Genomic DNA, 17,916 nt, shown 5'->3' with positions numbered 1-17,916 from the left:
CTTGGCACTCACTGAATGTGAGAGAAGAAAAATCAGTGATATTGTGCTTCTGCTTGTGGAAACGCTGTAAATTCAGATATACTGTAGTGTACAAATATTTATTCTTTGTCCAGTTCTAAAGGATTCTTGCCTATTCTGCTGATAGCATGATATCCACCATTGTGCCTGTTTTGCCATTCCATTCCATCAGCTAGAGGAGTTAATTGGATATTCCCCTGTATATTTGGTAAAGTGGCCTTAGTTTATTAGACAAAACATTTCTAAAGAACAGCATACTTTTCTCCATTTACAAAGCAGACTGTGTGACAATGTTCAATTACAAGAGGGATGAAAAAGTCATCAGTGCAAATGTCCTATTTGTGTGATGTCCCATCTCTGTTCTTTATTCTCTCAGTGTTTTGCTTCCCTCCCACCCCCATATAATTTGTCAGTCACTGGAAGATTTCAGTTACAAGAACGATATAAAGCATAGAACAGCTGAATGATCAAGATTTTGACAGAAAATATTCTGCTATCTTGCAAATGATAGTGCTATCTAATGCCATTGTTTGTCTTTCAAATGTGTTTACTGAGGCTTCCATTTCTTTTGTGCCTGTTCTTCAGAGCTTCAGAACTCTTTAGTCTGGAATTTCTAATACGAATCTATGGCAAAATCCAGTGAACGTAGTTCTGATAGACAGCGGTATTGAATATTCAATTCTTAAGACATTTCCTTCTTTCTTCTCTTAATTCATATGCAACATATATACTGTAATGATGCACCTAGGGATACTGTTTCTTTACTTAGATATTTTTGCTTAATAAACAATGGGCTGGAAAAAATACTTTACAGAAGAAAAAGTAGTCGTCCAATATATTGTTATACTTATACCATATTGATAATTATATACAAGCTTCTAAACTGACCCTTAGAGATAAAAGCTAAAGTCTCTTCGAATCCACTTGATTCCTGGTGGCTTCATAGACACATCCACGTAGCTTTCTCAGCAAGAGTGCAGAATGGGTTTACCAGTCCCTTTTTGGATTATTTTTTTATCACTTCCCAGTTTTGCTTACCGCTTTGCCAATCTTGTAGAACTTGGCCTGGCCGCACCCTGCTGAGCTTCCAAGCCTGACAAGATCAACCAGGCAGTGCCACCTGCTGAGACACTCTTAAGAGATGCATGGAAGCATGTGATATAAGGTTGAACGTATCCCATTTACAGAAGAAGAAAAAAAAACAACCAAACAAAAATCTTGTTTCATGTCAGTCTTCCAATTAAACTCTGCACGAAGAATATAGTAACTATTGGAATGTTGTTTAAGTATAACTTGTAATGTCTATTGGTGATAATTGTGGAACACAGACCCTGGGGGTGGGGGTGGGGTCTGGTAGTGATAGCAGCAGCAATAGTCTTAAACAGTGGTGTAAGGCGGTTAGTGTGTAGTGCTGATGGCAACTGGTTTCTGCTGTTTATCCTGGCCTCTTATTTTCTTCAGTTGCATTTTGTTTTTGTTCTCTGGATCTCTGTTCTGACGTCTGGATATCTGGTCTCTGTTTTCCTGACTGGTTTCTTTGCTTTCTTCTCTCTTTGGCTTTTTTTGTCTGTCCTTTCTTTTCCCTGCAATAGAAAACTACAGTACGTTATAAGGTATATCATTTATTTAGAGATGATCAGTTTCTCTTATCCTGGCATTCTCAAACTCTGAACTCTTAAATAAAGAAAAACCTCTGACATGGGTCTCTTCCAAGAACAAGGTTAAGAAGAACTGGAAATATAGAGAACTCAGTCCATGCTCAACATTTTGACAAACCAATTCAAAATACAAATTATAGCCTCTGCTATAAACAGTGCTTTAAGAGGCATTTTGCACGTATATTATTTTTATATAAAAAGCCTTTAGATTGTTATACTTACATGTCAGGATTGTTCATTATACCATATATTATAATCAGGTGAGTAAAACTGCAGCCTTGGCTTTGTTCTATATATTTTAATAACTAGCGATACCTTACAATTATGCTAAGATTTGTATCTTTCCTATGGGGAACAAGCCAGAATTTAAAATTAAACAGTAATAAAACATTTTTATTTATTGCATTTATGTCACATCATGCTTCTCAGGAATACTAATCTATATAATGGCAAGGAATCTTCCCTGATTTTGCCCACAAAGCCCTGAGAAAGAATAACTGAACCAAAGACATGGAGAGCTCCATGACTGAATAGGGACTTGAATTTATATCTTGCCAGTTAGCTATACAATAATAAAGTTGGAAGGGTCATCATATCGACCCACTTGCTCAGTGCAGGAATCCAGATTACTCTAGAACCCACACATTCAGGCAGAAGGAATCCATTATTCCTTTGGGTAATGGATTCCATTATCAAACTGCTCCTACAATGAAAGTTTGGCTATCTTTCAACCAGAATCTGCCCTTTAATATTAAATTACTATTCCTTGTCATGTCTGGAATAAATCAGAACAAATTTTGACTGTTACCTATGTCAAGAAACTTTCAAATGCTTTCTGGAATAAATCAGAATAAATCTTAAGTTTCAGATACTTGAAGGATTCTATTCCTTTCAGTCTTCTCAAGATTCTTTTAGTCTTCTTCATCGTATTAGTTATTAGCTTAAATCATTCTCATCTGCATTTCAGAAAAACTATTAGCTGAAACTTATTAAAATCTGGTCACTAGAAATTGACCCAGCACTTAAATGGAGTCTGACCAATGCAGAATGCTGTAACTGTTCATTCCAATTATTTGGAAATTACACTTTTATACTTTATATAATAGAATTATATTTGCCTTTCTTGCTGCCATATTACACTGCTGAATAATATTCAGTTTGCAATCAACTATTCTAAAATCATTTTTATAAGTACGTAATATCTCTGTCCATAATATGAGCATGTAATTTTTGTCTTCCAAGTGCATGTTTCTTTGTCTATTTCTTTCATTACTTTTCAACCTGTCTAACCTATCAAATATCTCTGAAGCCTCTTTCTCTTTCACAAAATCCCATCTAATTTTGCATCATTTGCAAATAAACATCCCTTCCACTCCTTTATCGAAATGATTAAGAAAATATTGAAACATAGACAATCTATGACTGAAGCTTGTTGGAACTCAGCCACAAACTGGCTCCAGTTTGATTAGGAATTGTTGATTATGTCTTTTAGTACAACTTTGGGAAAACTGTATATCCACATAATTGTTAATGCCATCTAGCTTAGTTTACTCTTGGTTGCTAATCAGAATGTCATGAAATATATCATCAAATTCTGGAAAGGAATGTTAGAGATCACCTTGGATTGGTGGCTTTCAAAATTGATGGCAGTCCTTCAAGTAGGTCAGGTGAAGAAACAAGTACCATAAGGCAGTGGTTCTCAACCTGTGGCCTGCGGACCCATGGAGGGCACAATGTCATCACAGGGGGTCTGCAAAGGCTTGAAGAAATGTTATGATTTAAATCTTGAGTTAGGTTTTGGGGGTCCATGGCCATCATCTGTGGCCACAAAAGATATTTAAAGGGGTTCCATGGTGAAGAAAAGTTCAAGGACCTTTTCTCAACCATAAGGATTCCTGGAATACTATTTTGTTATTACAGGGTATAATAACAGAATCTTGAAACCCTCTCTTCCGAAGATATCTCTACCTTCCTTTACAAATGCTTTGCTTAGGCCAAGATATATTCTTACAACCTATTAAGGAACTTATCTAATTAAAATAAATGAAATAAGGTTAAAACTTGAGAAATCCAAGGCCAGAACTTAAACCATTAAGTTTATTGACCACTCTATATTTGCTCTTAATAAAAATGGTAAATACAGCTAACATGATTATAATCTGATACTAAAGTTGAACATATTCTCTTTTTAGTTCCCTAACTATTCCAAAGGACTGTGGACAAGGAAGAACAAATAAATTAAACTGACTTAAAAATTAGAAGAATAATTTATGATGTGATTAATATGAATGTAGATTTCTTCAGGTGCTCAAAATAAAATAAAATGAACAACTGGTGTACTTCTGAATAGATTGTAATGCATTGCACTTATTTATGTGAGCTTAAGTTCCACTAAGGGGCACCCTTGTGCTTTTTAAACCCGTCTTTTGAAATCCTTCAAATAAAGATATAATCTTTTTAATGAACAATGTAAATCTCATTGTTTTGCGAGATAGTCTGTTCTGATTCTGAGTGTATGAATTCTATGTTCAGTTTCATTTTTACAGTGTTTGTACTCTCTGAGTCCATCTGATTTATCATACAATCATAAAGGGACAGACACATAAGACACACAATGTAATGCTGTCCTATAGGTTATGCTATAGAAAGAAGAATGAGAATAAACAGGTGCAGTGCTATCATATTTTATGATTCTTGGATACAAGAATGAGAAGATGGACTGGGCACTATGATTTAATATTGATCCAATATTATGAGCCTTCACAGATAAGATTTTTTTAATAACAGTTCTTTATCTCTTCTTAGCAAATTAATGTGTTGGAAGAAAAGCATAATGCTTAAAAATAAGCTAATCTTGTCAAACTATATTTTCTGACTTTTTAATCACAGGATTAAGAGGCATAATATGTTATTTGAAGCTCTCTGATTTATTTTATTTTATTTTATTTATGTTTTTGCTTCTGCTCAGCTTTCCTTGCCTTTGTCCTAAAAAAAAAGGTTTGTAATTTAGTCTGGACATGGTAGTTGTGAAACAATGTACTTAGGTTGCATACCTGGTAGGACTTACTCTGTCCATCCTACCAGGCCATCTACTGTGTCACAAATAAGAAAGAAAACAGGTAACAATTCAAGAAGACAAGGACCAAAAGGATCAGCTTTTCAAAAAAAAAGTACCGATACAATTCTTGATTACCCCCAGGTCACTTCAAGCCACTTAAATTCCATTAATGCAGTATTGTGCATATTTCTAGCATTTTTCTCATTTCCAAGAAGCATGACCATTTTTCTGAACACAGGTCAACTTTCAAATATACTGAGGATGAACTTGACAGATCCTCAAAATTGTAAGGACTCCACTCCTCTCTATTGCAAGGTACCTGTCCAGACTTTTTATTTTCATTTGTCAACAAATAGCTCTGGTTTCTTATAGTATTTTAAGTGTACAGAGATTTGTGCTTTTACTGAAGAGCAAATGTTAGACTCCCTGCTTTGAAGAAATGTTATCATGACGGGACCGTTTTTATTAGAACAGGCCCATAGGTACAGGAAGTAGAATCTATACTTTCCAAAAATGACTGGTTGGGGTTGTTGTTTTTTTTTTGGATTTTGCAGTTCTGAGTATTAATTATACAGTATTATACAAGGGAGATCACTGTGTGATACAAGGGAGATCAAGGTTAGAGGGTGCATAGGATTGAGTCAATGTCAACCAGTAACTTTCATGTTGAAGTGGAGTTTGGAAATCAGTTTTCCCAGCTTTGGGTCCAGTCATCTCCAAAATGCTTCTCATCAACCTAACCTTTAACACCATGTTCCTGCAAGTAAGACTGTTTTTGCACATGTAGACACCCATTTGATTACATGAACTGTAATCAAGCTGTTGTTTCTGTGAGGAGTAATAGTACAGATAGTCTTCAATTTACAACAGTTCATTTAGTAACTGTTCAAAGTTACAACGGCACTGAAAAAAGTGACTTATGACAATTTTTCATACTTAACGACCATTGCAGCATCTCCAGGGTCATATGATCAAAATTCAGACCCTTGGCAACTGGTTCATATATATGACGGTCGTAGTATCCAGGAGTCAAGTGATCAGTTTTTGTGACCTTCTGACAAGTAAAGTCAATAGGAAAGCCAGATTCACTTAATAACAGTGTTACTAATTTAACAACTGCAATGATTCACTTAACAACTCTGGCAAGAAAGGCTGTAAAATTTACTTAAATGTTTCACTTAGCAGCATAAATTTTGTGCTTAATTGTGGTCATAACTCAAGGACTACCTATATTCATATGGGCAGTATTGTGAAACATTAAACATGATGGAGTTACTTGAAAAGTTCTAAAATATGATTGTGGGATTTGCTGTTTAAACAGTCTCCACGTACATATGACCTATATACAATATAAGATAGGGATGTTATATGTATATAGTATGACTTAGGATCAGGAATTTTGGTATAAATAACTGTAACTTCTTTTTGACCTTCAACAGTTTAGTCCCTCCTGCAAGATTCCCTTGAGGTCATAGTTGTTCTTTATGAGACATTAGTTCAGCTGGTGGATTCGTTTGAGTAAACCAGGAATACAAATGTGATGCTGCCTTATGTCAGAATCTCGTGTTTAGTCTGCATTTCAAGAAATAATCAGGAAAAGTTATACATGATAAGGTACAGATGCTCCTATCCCACAGATATCTAAATTATTTCAAGTACAATGTTATAGTATGAGAGCAGCCAGATGAAATTATTTGAATTCATGTTTAAATGATTTTTAATTCATTAAAAATGAAAAAAAAATGTTTAAAAAAAATAAAATTGACCTTAAAAAAATCAAAGTAGCTTTATCCTTCCCCAATAAAATGCACATATTTCAAATGATTTGTAATGCAATATAGGTTTTCTCTTATGCCAATAACACTTTTCTTTCCATAATTGTAGGACTTTTAAGGAGTAGGAAATATAAAGTCTAATACCATCCCCCTAAAGTCTGACAATAATTTCTTTGGCTACGTGAATAATGTGTGCATTGTGTATCAAACTATTACATTAGAAATCTGCAAGCTACTATGGCCATAGCACTTTCAAAGCATGTGCCTCCATCTGAGTTGGGAAAGTAAGTCAAACTAACAAAAAGATAAACTATTTCCTCTTTATCCAAAGACTATTTGCTGATATCCAACACAGAAACAAAGAACTAGAAAGCAAACTGTATCTTGTTAAATCGTGTTTAAAGAGAAAGCCACATCTATCTACAATAAAAATATTAAAACCAAAACACAATAAAACGCCCCAAATGTCACCATAAGTAAACTTAGTTCCCCCTTTCCCAGCACTTGAGGAAAAAACCAGATCTCGAGTGTTTTTCAAAAGATTAAAAGGGTGGGAGACAGCCAACTTTTTTTTTTGGGGGGGGAAGGGAGAGATATTACATAAGGCAGGGGCTGCCACAGAAACTTTGTAGGTTCCATAACATGGCAACATTTAAAGGAAGGGACTAGGAGCATGCTGATTCTATCTGATCTGGTAGCCAGGCAGTTGTCTTTAGGAGAGGCAGTCATGCAAATAATCTGGTCCCATGCCATATAGCAGGGGTCCCCAACCCCCAGTCCATAGACAGGTACCGGGCCGCGGCATGCCAGCAACCAGGTCGCACAAACAAGCAAAGCCCCATCCGCAGGATGCAGGCAGCACACAAAACCCTGCCCCCTCTGGTCCGCAGAAAAATCTCTCTCCATGTAACCAGTCCCTGATGCCCAAAAGGTTGGGGACCTCAGCCATATACGGCTTTAAAGAAAGGTAATAATCAGCACTTTAAATTCCACCCAGAAAAACAATAGGAGCCAGTGCAGCTTGTGCAACAGGGATATAATGTGGGTGAACCTAGAAGCACCCTTCACTCTGAGTGCTGATGATTCTGTACTAATTGGAACTTTCATTTGGTCTTCATGGGCAGCCCAAAGTACACTGCATTGCAGTAATCCAACTAGGAAATAACCAAGGCACAAGTGACCATGCAAACAGCCACCCTCTCCACAACTTTTCCTAAAAAGGCAAGGTTGGAGACCTGACAAAAGTTATCTAACACTGTTGGATCTAAGGATGGCCTCTTGAGAATTGAATGCTTCTTCTGCTGCCTTCTAGGCAGGCGATACCTATGCCTCCCACAACAGTTGAACACAACTACATGCCACTCCTGAAAGGCCTTGTCCAAGCAGGAATGCAGAACAGAGATGGTCAAGCTCACAGTCCCGTATACTTCCTTGTGTTCAACTGGCTCACTCTTCACAGATAACAGGGCTCAGAGATGAAAAATCATTGGAAATTAACACTGGCAGGTCAGATAAAGCAGATACATGGACATCCAGTCACAGTTCTTTGTGTCATGATAAAATGTACTATATTGATATTTAATGTGTAATAATGTCTGCATTTGCACCAAGCCATATACATTGACACATACAGATATGCAATGCTGAGTCCTCTCCTTTTTCATGTGTGAGCACCAGCAAAATAACCTCAGCAAGGCACAATAATGGAAAACAAATAACACCATTACATTGTAAGAAAAACCACTTTTAAAGAAGCAGCTGCATTTCGATTATAAACAAAACAAAAAAGGAAAGCAAAAAAAAAGTATATTACTATAATGAGCCATGTAGAGCACAATTTGGCACGTGGCACTCTTACGGGGCTGGGGTGAACTCCAGAACTTTTATAGTGTAAAGAGGAACATTTTGACAGCTATGTTTACAATGTCCCTGTTCTCTTTTCAGGGTCTTCCCCCAATTGTACTGTGGGGGTCTGTAGGTTTTATACTGTGAACAGCTTTGAACAGGCATTTCAAAAAAAAAAATGCTGCTGCTACTGCTGCTGCTGCTGTTACTGCTGCTATTGCTGCTGCTGCTCCACAAAATGCTAAAGGAGATTTGCTGAAAACAAATGCTACCATTAAAAGGGGAAAGCCAGCTAATTAATCTGGCAGCATAGATATTTATGTGCTCAGTTGCAAGCAATGAGGAAATGGAATGGCACCACTTACTGTTAAGACCATATGGAATATAGCCTATAGCTTTTCCTATGATTAGTTGAATATTACTTAGTTAAGGGATGCGGTGGCTCAGTGGGTTAGGACGCTGAGCTTGTCGATCAGAAGGTCGGCAGTTTGGCGGGTCAAATCCTGAGTGCCGCATAACAGAGTGAGCACCTGTTACTCGTCCCAGCTTCTGCCAACCTAGCAGTTCGAAAGCACGTAAAAATGCAAGTAGAAAAATAGGGACCACTACGGTGGGAAGGTAACAGCGCTCCGTGCACCTTTGGCGTCTAGTCATGCCGGCCACATGACCACGGAGACGTCCTCGGACAAGCGCTGGCTCTTCGGCCTTGAAACGGAGATGAGCACCAGCCCCTAGATTCGGAAACGACTAGCACGCATGTGCGGGGGAAACTTTACCTTTACCTTACTTATTCTAGTTATGGTGTTAATATGATAGACTGTACTGTATGTCAAATGTAATTCCAGTGATACCCTGTGCACTGAAGTGATGATAGATAGTTTAAATTTTAGGATGACATGTCCTGTCCTAGCCTAAAAAGTTAGCCTGAAGCAAAATAGAAACACCATCAGCTAAATTTCCTGGAGACTGAATTTAGCCCCAAACATACCTATAGATTAACTAATTCCAGTGTAAGTAGTGCGATTGTTCCATTTGATAGAGCTAATTTTCAAGAGTTGACCAATGCTTGGTGGCAGTGCTCAGATTTCTGATGCCCATCTGAAAAAAGGAGATGGGATCTCAATATTCTCAAAAAACTACTTTTTGGTTTAGTTACTTTGTACTGCCAGAATCACCAATGATGCAATTTGATTGGTTTTATTACTGAGTGGGTTAAGTATCTTATGGGAATAGGGCCAGATGCAATAAATCCTGTACTTAAAACACTAATATATGAAATGATTCTTCTACATTTATAAGTGCAGTTTGGTTACTAGTATTGTGATAATATATTACCTAAACAGCTGCTATGGTGCAACTATTTCTCAGTCTCCAGTCTCAATTTGCCTTGAATAAATGTTTTATTGGATGCAACTGAATGTGTAATTGTTAGTTGCTATAGTGATACACACAAATAGTCCAAACAGCATTTCAAACATGTTTGAAACACATGTCAGTTAATACCTGTTAGAACACTGTTCATAAAATCTATCTATCTGTCTGTCTGTCTGTCTGTCTGTCTGTCTGTCTATCTATCTATCTATCTATCTATCTATCTATCTATCTATCTATCTATCTATCTATCTATCTATCTATCTATCTATCTTGAAATGTACCACTAGAAGCAGAATCCCTCCCTGTAAGCTGCAAAGTTGGAATTCAGATGTAGCTAATAAGACTGGCTGCTTTTTCTTCTGATTTAAATTTGGTGTTTTGTACAATTGGGTTATATATAAATACTTTAATTCTTTGTTATTTTCCAGTTTTAATGCCAAACTCAGCATTTGCTGCATGGTTTTTGCACCATTGGTTTTATGTTTATTTTTAATATTTTCTTTCAGGAGCCTATCTGGGTTGGTCATGGGGACCAGAGGTTTCGACTTTGGAGCTTTCGAACTCGTACTGGAGCTGATCCTCAGGAAACTTCTCTCTGGCAGAATAGCTTTGGACTATTCTCTGTGTGGTATTTATATGGTACTTGTGGTTTGTCACTGTTTAGATGTAGATTGTGGTGTTGATGGCTGGCTATTATTGGCTGTTCTTTCTTTGTGCTGCTAAGCCCTCACCTCCTAAGTTCTTTATAAGCTGGGGATAAATCAGGACTCCTGCTGATTTACGAGGGACCCATTTCTCAGGCTTCAATCACTTCTCTGGCTATTTTTGTGCCTGCTCATCCAACAATCTTAATTGCAAAATTGAAAGTATGTCCTTGTTTACTGCAACAGGAGGCTACTAATGAGTTTGGGCCTCCTCATCTGACTGTTCGTTGTGTTCTTGCAATCTGATAGTTAGCTTCCTCCCCATCTGTCCTACATAGTCATAGAGGCAATTCATGCAGGGGATCTGGTAGATTACATTGGAAATATTTTCCACCTCCAAGGTACCATATAAATACCACGCACAGCCCAAAGGACACACTCTGCCAGAGAGAAGTTCCCTGAGGATGGGCTCCAGCACAAGTCTGAAAGCTTGGAAGTCCCGGTGACTGACCCTGACTGGATCCTGCAACATTATTCTAGAATACGTACAGTATATTTGCCTTTAATATTTTGTGCCCAATCAACAGAAATGGTTGTAAATTAATTCTGTAAATAAATATAAGCTATGAAATCTTTTTTTTTTAAAGGAATCTATAACAACATTACCACTGTATAGTATAAGATGAAGATTTGTTCTCTATTAATTCAGCCTTAGAGATCATACAAAGGAAAGACTAAATTATAATTTATTGCATCCTAGTTGCTTAACTGTGCTTGAGTTAACTGTTAGTAATGTCACGACAATTTGATAAATGTGGTTTATATAAGGTAGGAGTCTAGACTAGATGATACAGCAAACTTTTGGATCTGATGTAAATAGTTTTTCCTATGCCTTCACTGACTTGGACACTTTCTAAGCCACTTCCTAATAAATGGAACTGACTGTACTTTGCCAGTCTTCCTTTATAAAAACTGCACTGAAGGTGATACTTGGAATAAGATGTAGGAACAGAGATGCCAATGACTCAATGCCACCTTGAAAGGGTCCCATGAAATCCTGGCTAATAATAGAGTAATAAATAAACATTCTGGAGCTTGGTGGTTAACAATGTCCTAACTGTGTTGCTATGTATGGAAGTATTTCATGGAAAAATAATTAAGCCGTATTAAATTGTGCCATCATTATATTTAAAAAGTATTCCTCTATGTGTTCTTCATACTTTGGCTGAGCTTAATAGAGGTTGTTTTTCTATTTGTTTTTCTTATCCTCCCTGCCTTTCCTTTCTCTTCCACTTACAGTATTTCCAGTACTCAAATACTCAAATGCTAACCAAAGACATTTCCACCCATTTCATCAGGTTCCCTTGCTCAGCACTATGTGGCAGCGTATTCTAATACATTAAGGAAGCTTGAGTTGCTTGCATCTGCTTCTGTAGTTGGGCGCACTATCTTCTTGGAAAAGACGCCAGGTGAAGATAGTATCAAATAGATCAGGTAGATTATCGGAAGAAATGTGATGTATTAATGTACATTTTCTACTAGTAGGGAACATGTATGCTTTGGATACTTTATTTTGACATGTTTGATTAAAATCCATACAACTGGGTCAATGTAATATTAAACCCAGAATATTTTTGGCATCGTTAACATGCTGTTTTATAATCATATAGCAGATATTTAACTGATTTCTTTCTCCATTTGTTTGTTCTCAGAATAATTGAAAGCTGATACAATTTTGTAATTTTTATGCCTCTGCCTTAAATATTGTGTATAGTATCTGTATAATCTGATTGTGTATTGCAATCTTGTTTACTACAAAACAAGAGTGTTCCTACTAGAAATTATTCTTCTATAGTTGGTAGACTTCAGTTTCTCTGAACCAGAACTCTTCCTAGAACTCTCCTGCATTGTGCTGCCACACTTTCTAGCCATTCTGTTGCTTGCTTAATTACTTAACGAACCAGTGAATGCAATAAGGTGGTACGGGAACTGCTTTTTCACTTACTCCAAGAAAGATATAAGCAATTTCTCTTCTCTTGAATAGATAGAAGAGGGATGAGCGGAAGGATGTGCAACAGCATTGGGCTAATGCATGATAACAAGCATATCATCCACATCTTTTCAAAAAGTGAATCTTGATGATGGCTCTGACAGGCACTCTACCACACATAGTGAAGGTACAAGATGTTCTGAACCAGCCCTCTTCTGGCCTTGTAATAAGGCAAACCCCTATTCAGAAAGAAGAGACTGGAGAGCGTCCAAGGCTAAAAGGCATCTGCCAAGATTTATTACGCAGTTAACAAAAACACTAGAGCTTGTCTTCTCAAGCGGAAAAGTTGCTTTCAGCAACCAGCCCCTCCCCAAACACTCCTTTTATAGAGAGCTCAGGGCGTGGTCTCCCTGTGCCTCCTCCCGAGGAGTCCCGCAGCCTTTCTTTGTTTGTTCCTGCTCGACTGCCTCCTGCGTCGGGCGTCCTTGAACAGGACCAGCTGTGGGTCATCTTCCTCCGCACTCTCGGGCTCATGCAGCTGAGAAGAGGTCCCCGGCTGAGGGCTCTGCAAAGCCTCCAAACCATCATCAGCCGGTTCGTTTCCCTCCTCCCCCTCATCCGAGTCATCCGATACATCGGAGCCGGCTGTCGGACCCACAGGCTGGCCCTGAGTCACAACACAAGAAGAGGAACCCTCGAAAAGTAGTTTTGCAAACTATAAAGCTACAACAAACTATCAGGAAACAACAGCACTGTCTTCTTGGAAAAGATGCCAGGTGAAGATAATATCTAGTAGATCAGGTAGATTATTGTGCAGATGTATTTGGGAAAGTTTCCTTGATCTCAAGTGTTCTCTTTAAGACTTTGTGGAAAGTACAGATGGACTTGGATAAAGATATTAAGAACCGCAAGACAAATGTTAGTTTAATTCTGATAGATTAAATGGTTTAAAAGATAAAGCTGAGTTTCCATCAGCGTACAATCTCTCCAATGGTCAATATACTCTGGCACACTTCAAAGAAGTCCAAGGAGAAATAAACTGTCTGCTTGGAATTCCTCTGCAGAGCAGAGCGCTATGATATAGTGGACAAATGTGTAATAAACTATAACATCCCCAATTCATAACTACTTTGTGGCAATACAAAAAAATCAATAATATCAAAGAAATGTGAAGGAAATTCTCAAGCTCCCCGAGAAAAAGGGAGCATAAACCGAAAGCATGTTCAAAGGAGAAGGAAATTGAAGGATCAGTTTTGTTATAGTAATAGTGTAAATTTAGTCTGCAGCAGTATTACTGCCATGGATAATTACTGGGTGAAACGGTTGCATTAGACAAGAAGAATGAATATTCTGGCTCAGTTGTATATTAAGACAGACTAGCACATATTAAAAGGATATATCTTGCACTGATAGAAATTGATTCAGAGACAGAACTTGTTGAAGACTGTATGATAAAGTGGGCTCAGAATTTTCAAGAAGTCATTACAATGGATACTTGGGAAAAGATTTGGGTGAGAAATGTAAAGTTTACGCAGGCTCAGAACTTAAGAGAGAACTTTTATAAAATGTTTTATAGGTGGCATTTAGATCCTAAAAAATTAGCAAGTATGTATCCGAACTGCCAGCCCAAATGTTGGAGGTGTGGTGGTGAAGATGCAACGTATTTTCATATATGGTGGACCTGTAAAAAGGTTAAAGCTTTTTGGATTAAAATTTGGTGGAACATGCAAAAGATATTTAAGAAAAGGATAAAGTTTTGTCCGCAATTGTTTTTACTGGGTATTATTACTGATACTACTGTTGTGGACACTAAGCTGATGTTGAACTTAATTACGGCAGTGAGACTTTTAGTAGCGCAATATTGGAAGAAGGAAGAACTGCCGACTATAGAAGAATGGACTTTAAAAGTTTCCAACCTGGCGGAAATGGCAAAGATCTCAGCGTATTTGAAAGACCAGTTGCAACAGAGATATATTGTGGAGTGGAGAAGATGGATTGATTATATCCAGAATAAATATGGGACTAAAAAGTTTCATCTAGCATTTGAATAAGTATTGATGTGATATTTAAATTGCTTGTAGTTATTTTATAAGAGTTAAAGTGCGATAGATTTAATATTTTATTGTTGCTTGCATAAGGTAGACTATGATTGTTTGTATATTTATACCCTGTATTGAGCTCTGGGAAGTCGGGAAGGGGGGAGGGGGAGGGGAGGGAGGTGTTGGGGAGGGTTGGGGAGAGGGGAGGGGTTGGGAGGGGTTTTGTCTTTTTAAAAAATGTATTGTAAAACTTTTCAATTAAGACAGACTGGCAGCCTGACACAGTTAATGCAAAAAGCAGTTGGGGAGAAGCAGTTTTTGTCTAATCAACAATTCCATCTATGCAGTTCCATAAATGCTGGAGTCTGTTCAGGGTTACTATGTACATTTTGTAAACTTAAAATTTATTGCATCCATGCAACTAATATCACATAAGGCAGTTAGCTTCATCCTGAGGCATTTCTATAACTGCATATTTAATTTGATTCTAAGTGACCACTGGATTTTATTTTATGTACTATATTTCCTGTGCTATTTATTCATCCATTTGCTTTCTATGGTTTAAAATGTATTTTAAACACTGACGTAATTATTCCCAGAAACCTGGGTTATTGGGCAGATTAAAATTATAGTAAATTATATATAATGTGTATGGATGCCCAGAACAATAGCAGAATTTTCCTTTCTTTTTGTTCCCCTTCTGGTTGCATTTTAGTCATGCTGATAAGTATGACTAATACTAAAGCCAATTCAGCTGAATGTCTTTATATTGGGAACTCATAAACTCACTACTTTAAGGTGGTATATTTGAAGCAGAAATATGATATTTTCAGTGGTGGGATTCAAATATGTGAACAACGGGTTCTCTGTGTGGATGCCACTTCCGGAAGTCCATTCTAGGCCTGGGCAACAAAAAATTAGCTACCAGTTCTGCCAAAGTGGTGCGAACTGGCTGAATCCCACCACTGGCTATTTTCCTTGCAAGAGAAAGGGGGGAAAATGCAGTAAGAGGATTTGGTGGCAGAAAAAAACCCAATTAAAAGCCCAATACTTAAGATTTAAGATTTAAGATTTATTGAGATTTTTATACCGCCCTTCTCCCAAAGGGACTCAGGGCGGTTCACAGGGCATAAATATAAACAACAGTACAAACATTAAAAGATAATTAAATTAATGCCCAAGTTAAAACCAGAATAATAAAACAAACCTATAAACAACCCAAGTACCCCCATCAGGCCAGACCCGCTAGTTCGAATAAATGGGTCTTCAACCCGCGACGGAAGGATCGGAGGTCTGATGCCATCCGGAGCTCAACCGGCAGTTGGTTCCATAACGCCGGAGCACCCACAGAGAAGGCCCTCCCCCTGGGGGCCACCAGACGACATTCCTTGACAGGAGGCACCCTGAGGAGGCCCTCTCTGTGGGCGCGCACAGGGCGGAGGGGAGTCGACGCCGGCAGCAGGTGGTCCTCGAGGTATCGCGGACCCATGCCATGTAGGGACTTAAAGATCATAACCAAAACCTTGAACCTTACCCGGAAGACAACTGGTAACCAATGCAGCTCACGGAGCAAAGGTGTAACATGGGAGTACCGGGAAACTCCCAAGACAACTCTCGCGGCCGCATTCTGTACCAGTTGGAGCCTCCGAGTAGTCTTCAAGGGAAGTCCCATGTAGAGAGCGTTACAGTAGTCTAGGCGAGAGGTCACGAGCGCATGAGTGACCGTACACAAGGCCTCCCGGTCCAGATAGGGCCGCAACTGGCGCACCAGGCGAACCTGGGCAAAAGCCCCCCTAGTCACGGCCACTATGTGATCCTCCAAGGTGAGTCGTGAATCTAGGAGGACTCCCAAGTTGCGAGCCCTATCCACAGGGGGTAAAAGCTCACCCCCCATAGAAAGAGGTGGAACATCCCAGGTGTCTCGGGAAGCCGGAATGTACAGCCACTCAGTCTTGTCAGGGTTGAGTTGAAGTCTGTTCCTCCCCATCCAGACCCGAACCGCCTCCAGGCAACGGGACATCACAGCGAGGGCATCACTGGGGTGGTTTGGGGTCGAAATAAAAAGTTGGGTATCATCAGCATATTGATGATACCCAACTCCAAAACCACGAATGATCTCACCCAGCGGTTTCATATAGATGTTGAACAGGAGAGGCGAGAGGACCGACCCCTGAGGAACTCCACAAGCGAGAGTCCTAGGAGTCGACCTCTGCCCCCCTGCCAACACCGACTGCGAGCGTCCCAGGAGATAGGAGGAGAACCACTGAAAAACCGTGCCTCCCACTCCCAATCCCCTGAGACGCTGCAGCAGGATACCATGGTCGATGGTATCGAAAGCCGCCGAGAGGTCTAATAGGACTAGGACAGAGGAATACCCCCTATCCCGAGCCCTCCAGAGATCATTCACCAGAGCGACCAATGCCGTCTCCGTGCTGTGCCCGGGCCTGAAACCCGATTGGTAAGGGTCCAGATAATCCGCTTCATCCAGGACCAGAGGGAGCTGATGCGCCACCACACTCTCAACAACCTTCGCAAGAAAGCGAAGGTTGGAGACTGGACGAAAGTTGTTCAATACAGCTGGGTCCAAGGCAGGCTTCTTGAGGAGAGGTCTCACCACCGCCTCCTTCAAGATGGTGGGGAAACAACCCTCACTCAAAGAAGCAGATATAACCGCCTGGAGCCAGCCTCGTGTCCTCTCCCTAGCTGCATAAACCAGCCAAGAAGGGCACGGGTCCAATAAACATGTGGTGGAACTCAGCTTCCCCATAATCCTGTCCACTTCATCAGGGGTCACAGAATCAAACTCCTCCCAGATAACATTGACAAGACCGCCCGTGTCCTGATCGTCAGACTCTGCCCAGCTGGAGTCCAAACCGGTCCGAATCCGAGCGATTTTATCCGACAGATGTTGACCAAACTCCTCGGCACGACCCTGCAAGGGATCCTCCCTCACCTCCTGATTAAGAAGGGAGCGAGTCACCCTAAACAAGGCGGCCGGGCGATTATCTGCGGACGCGATGAGGGTGGAGAAGTAATTACACCTCGCCTCCCTCATCGCAGTGAGATAAGACCTAATGTAGGTTCTTAACCGCAATCGGTCGGGTTCAGATCGGCTGGACCTCCAGCAGCTCTCTAGGCCCCGTTTCCGACGCTTCATCTCCCGGAGCTCCGTGGAGAACCATGGAGCTCGCTGGGATCTGCGCCGGGTCAGGGGCCGCAAGGGTACAACCCGGTCGAGTGCCTCAGTGGCTGCCCTTTCCCAGGCTTCCACTAAGGCATCCGCCGAGCTGTGAGCAATGGAGGCAGGTGGAGACCCCAGCGCCGCTTGGAATCTCTCAGGATCCATTAGGCGTCTGGGGCGGTACCATCTAGTTGGCTCCGTACCTCCACGGCGGGGGGTGGCAAAATGGAAGACCAGCCGCAGGAGGTGATGATCGGTCCATGACAGGGGCATAATAAATGGAAAGCCCCCACCAAGATCATCCAACCACCGTCCAGATAAGAAAATCAGGTCA

General features: G+C 39.9%; 1 protein-coding gene across 1 annotated transcript in view; it reads right to left on the bottom strand.

Moving 5' to 3' along the window:
* Positions 1–913: 913 nt before the first annotated feature.
* Positions 914–17,916, bottom strand: part of RSPO3 (R-spondin 3) — a gene marked incomplete at its 5' end in the record, with an annotated part of 57,437 nt that continues 40,434 nt past the window's right edge. The window contains one exon of the mRNA XM_081314984.1: positions 914–1,601. Within this exon, the coding sequence (XP_081171110.1) occupies positions 1,417–1,601 (185 nt within the window). The 3' untranslated portion in view covers positions 914–1,416. The remainder of the gene's footprint in view (positions 1,602–17,916) is intronic.

This window comes from Vipera berus (assembly GCF_964194415.1).
Source record: "Vipera berus genome assembly, chromosome: 1".
NCBI lineage: Eukaryota > Metazoa > Chordata > Lepidosauria > Squamata > Viperidae > Vipera > Vipera berus.
Note: the sequence above shows the minus strand (reverse complement) of the source record. Positions and strands in the feature narration are given on the sequence as shown.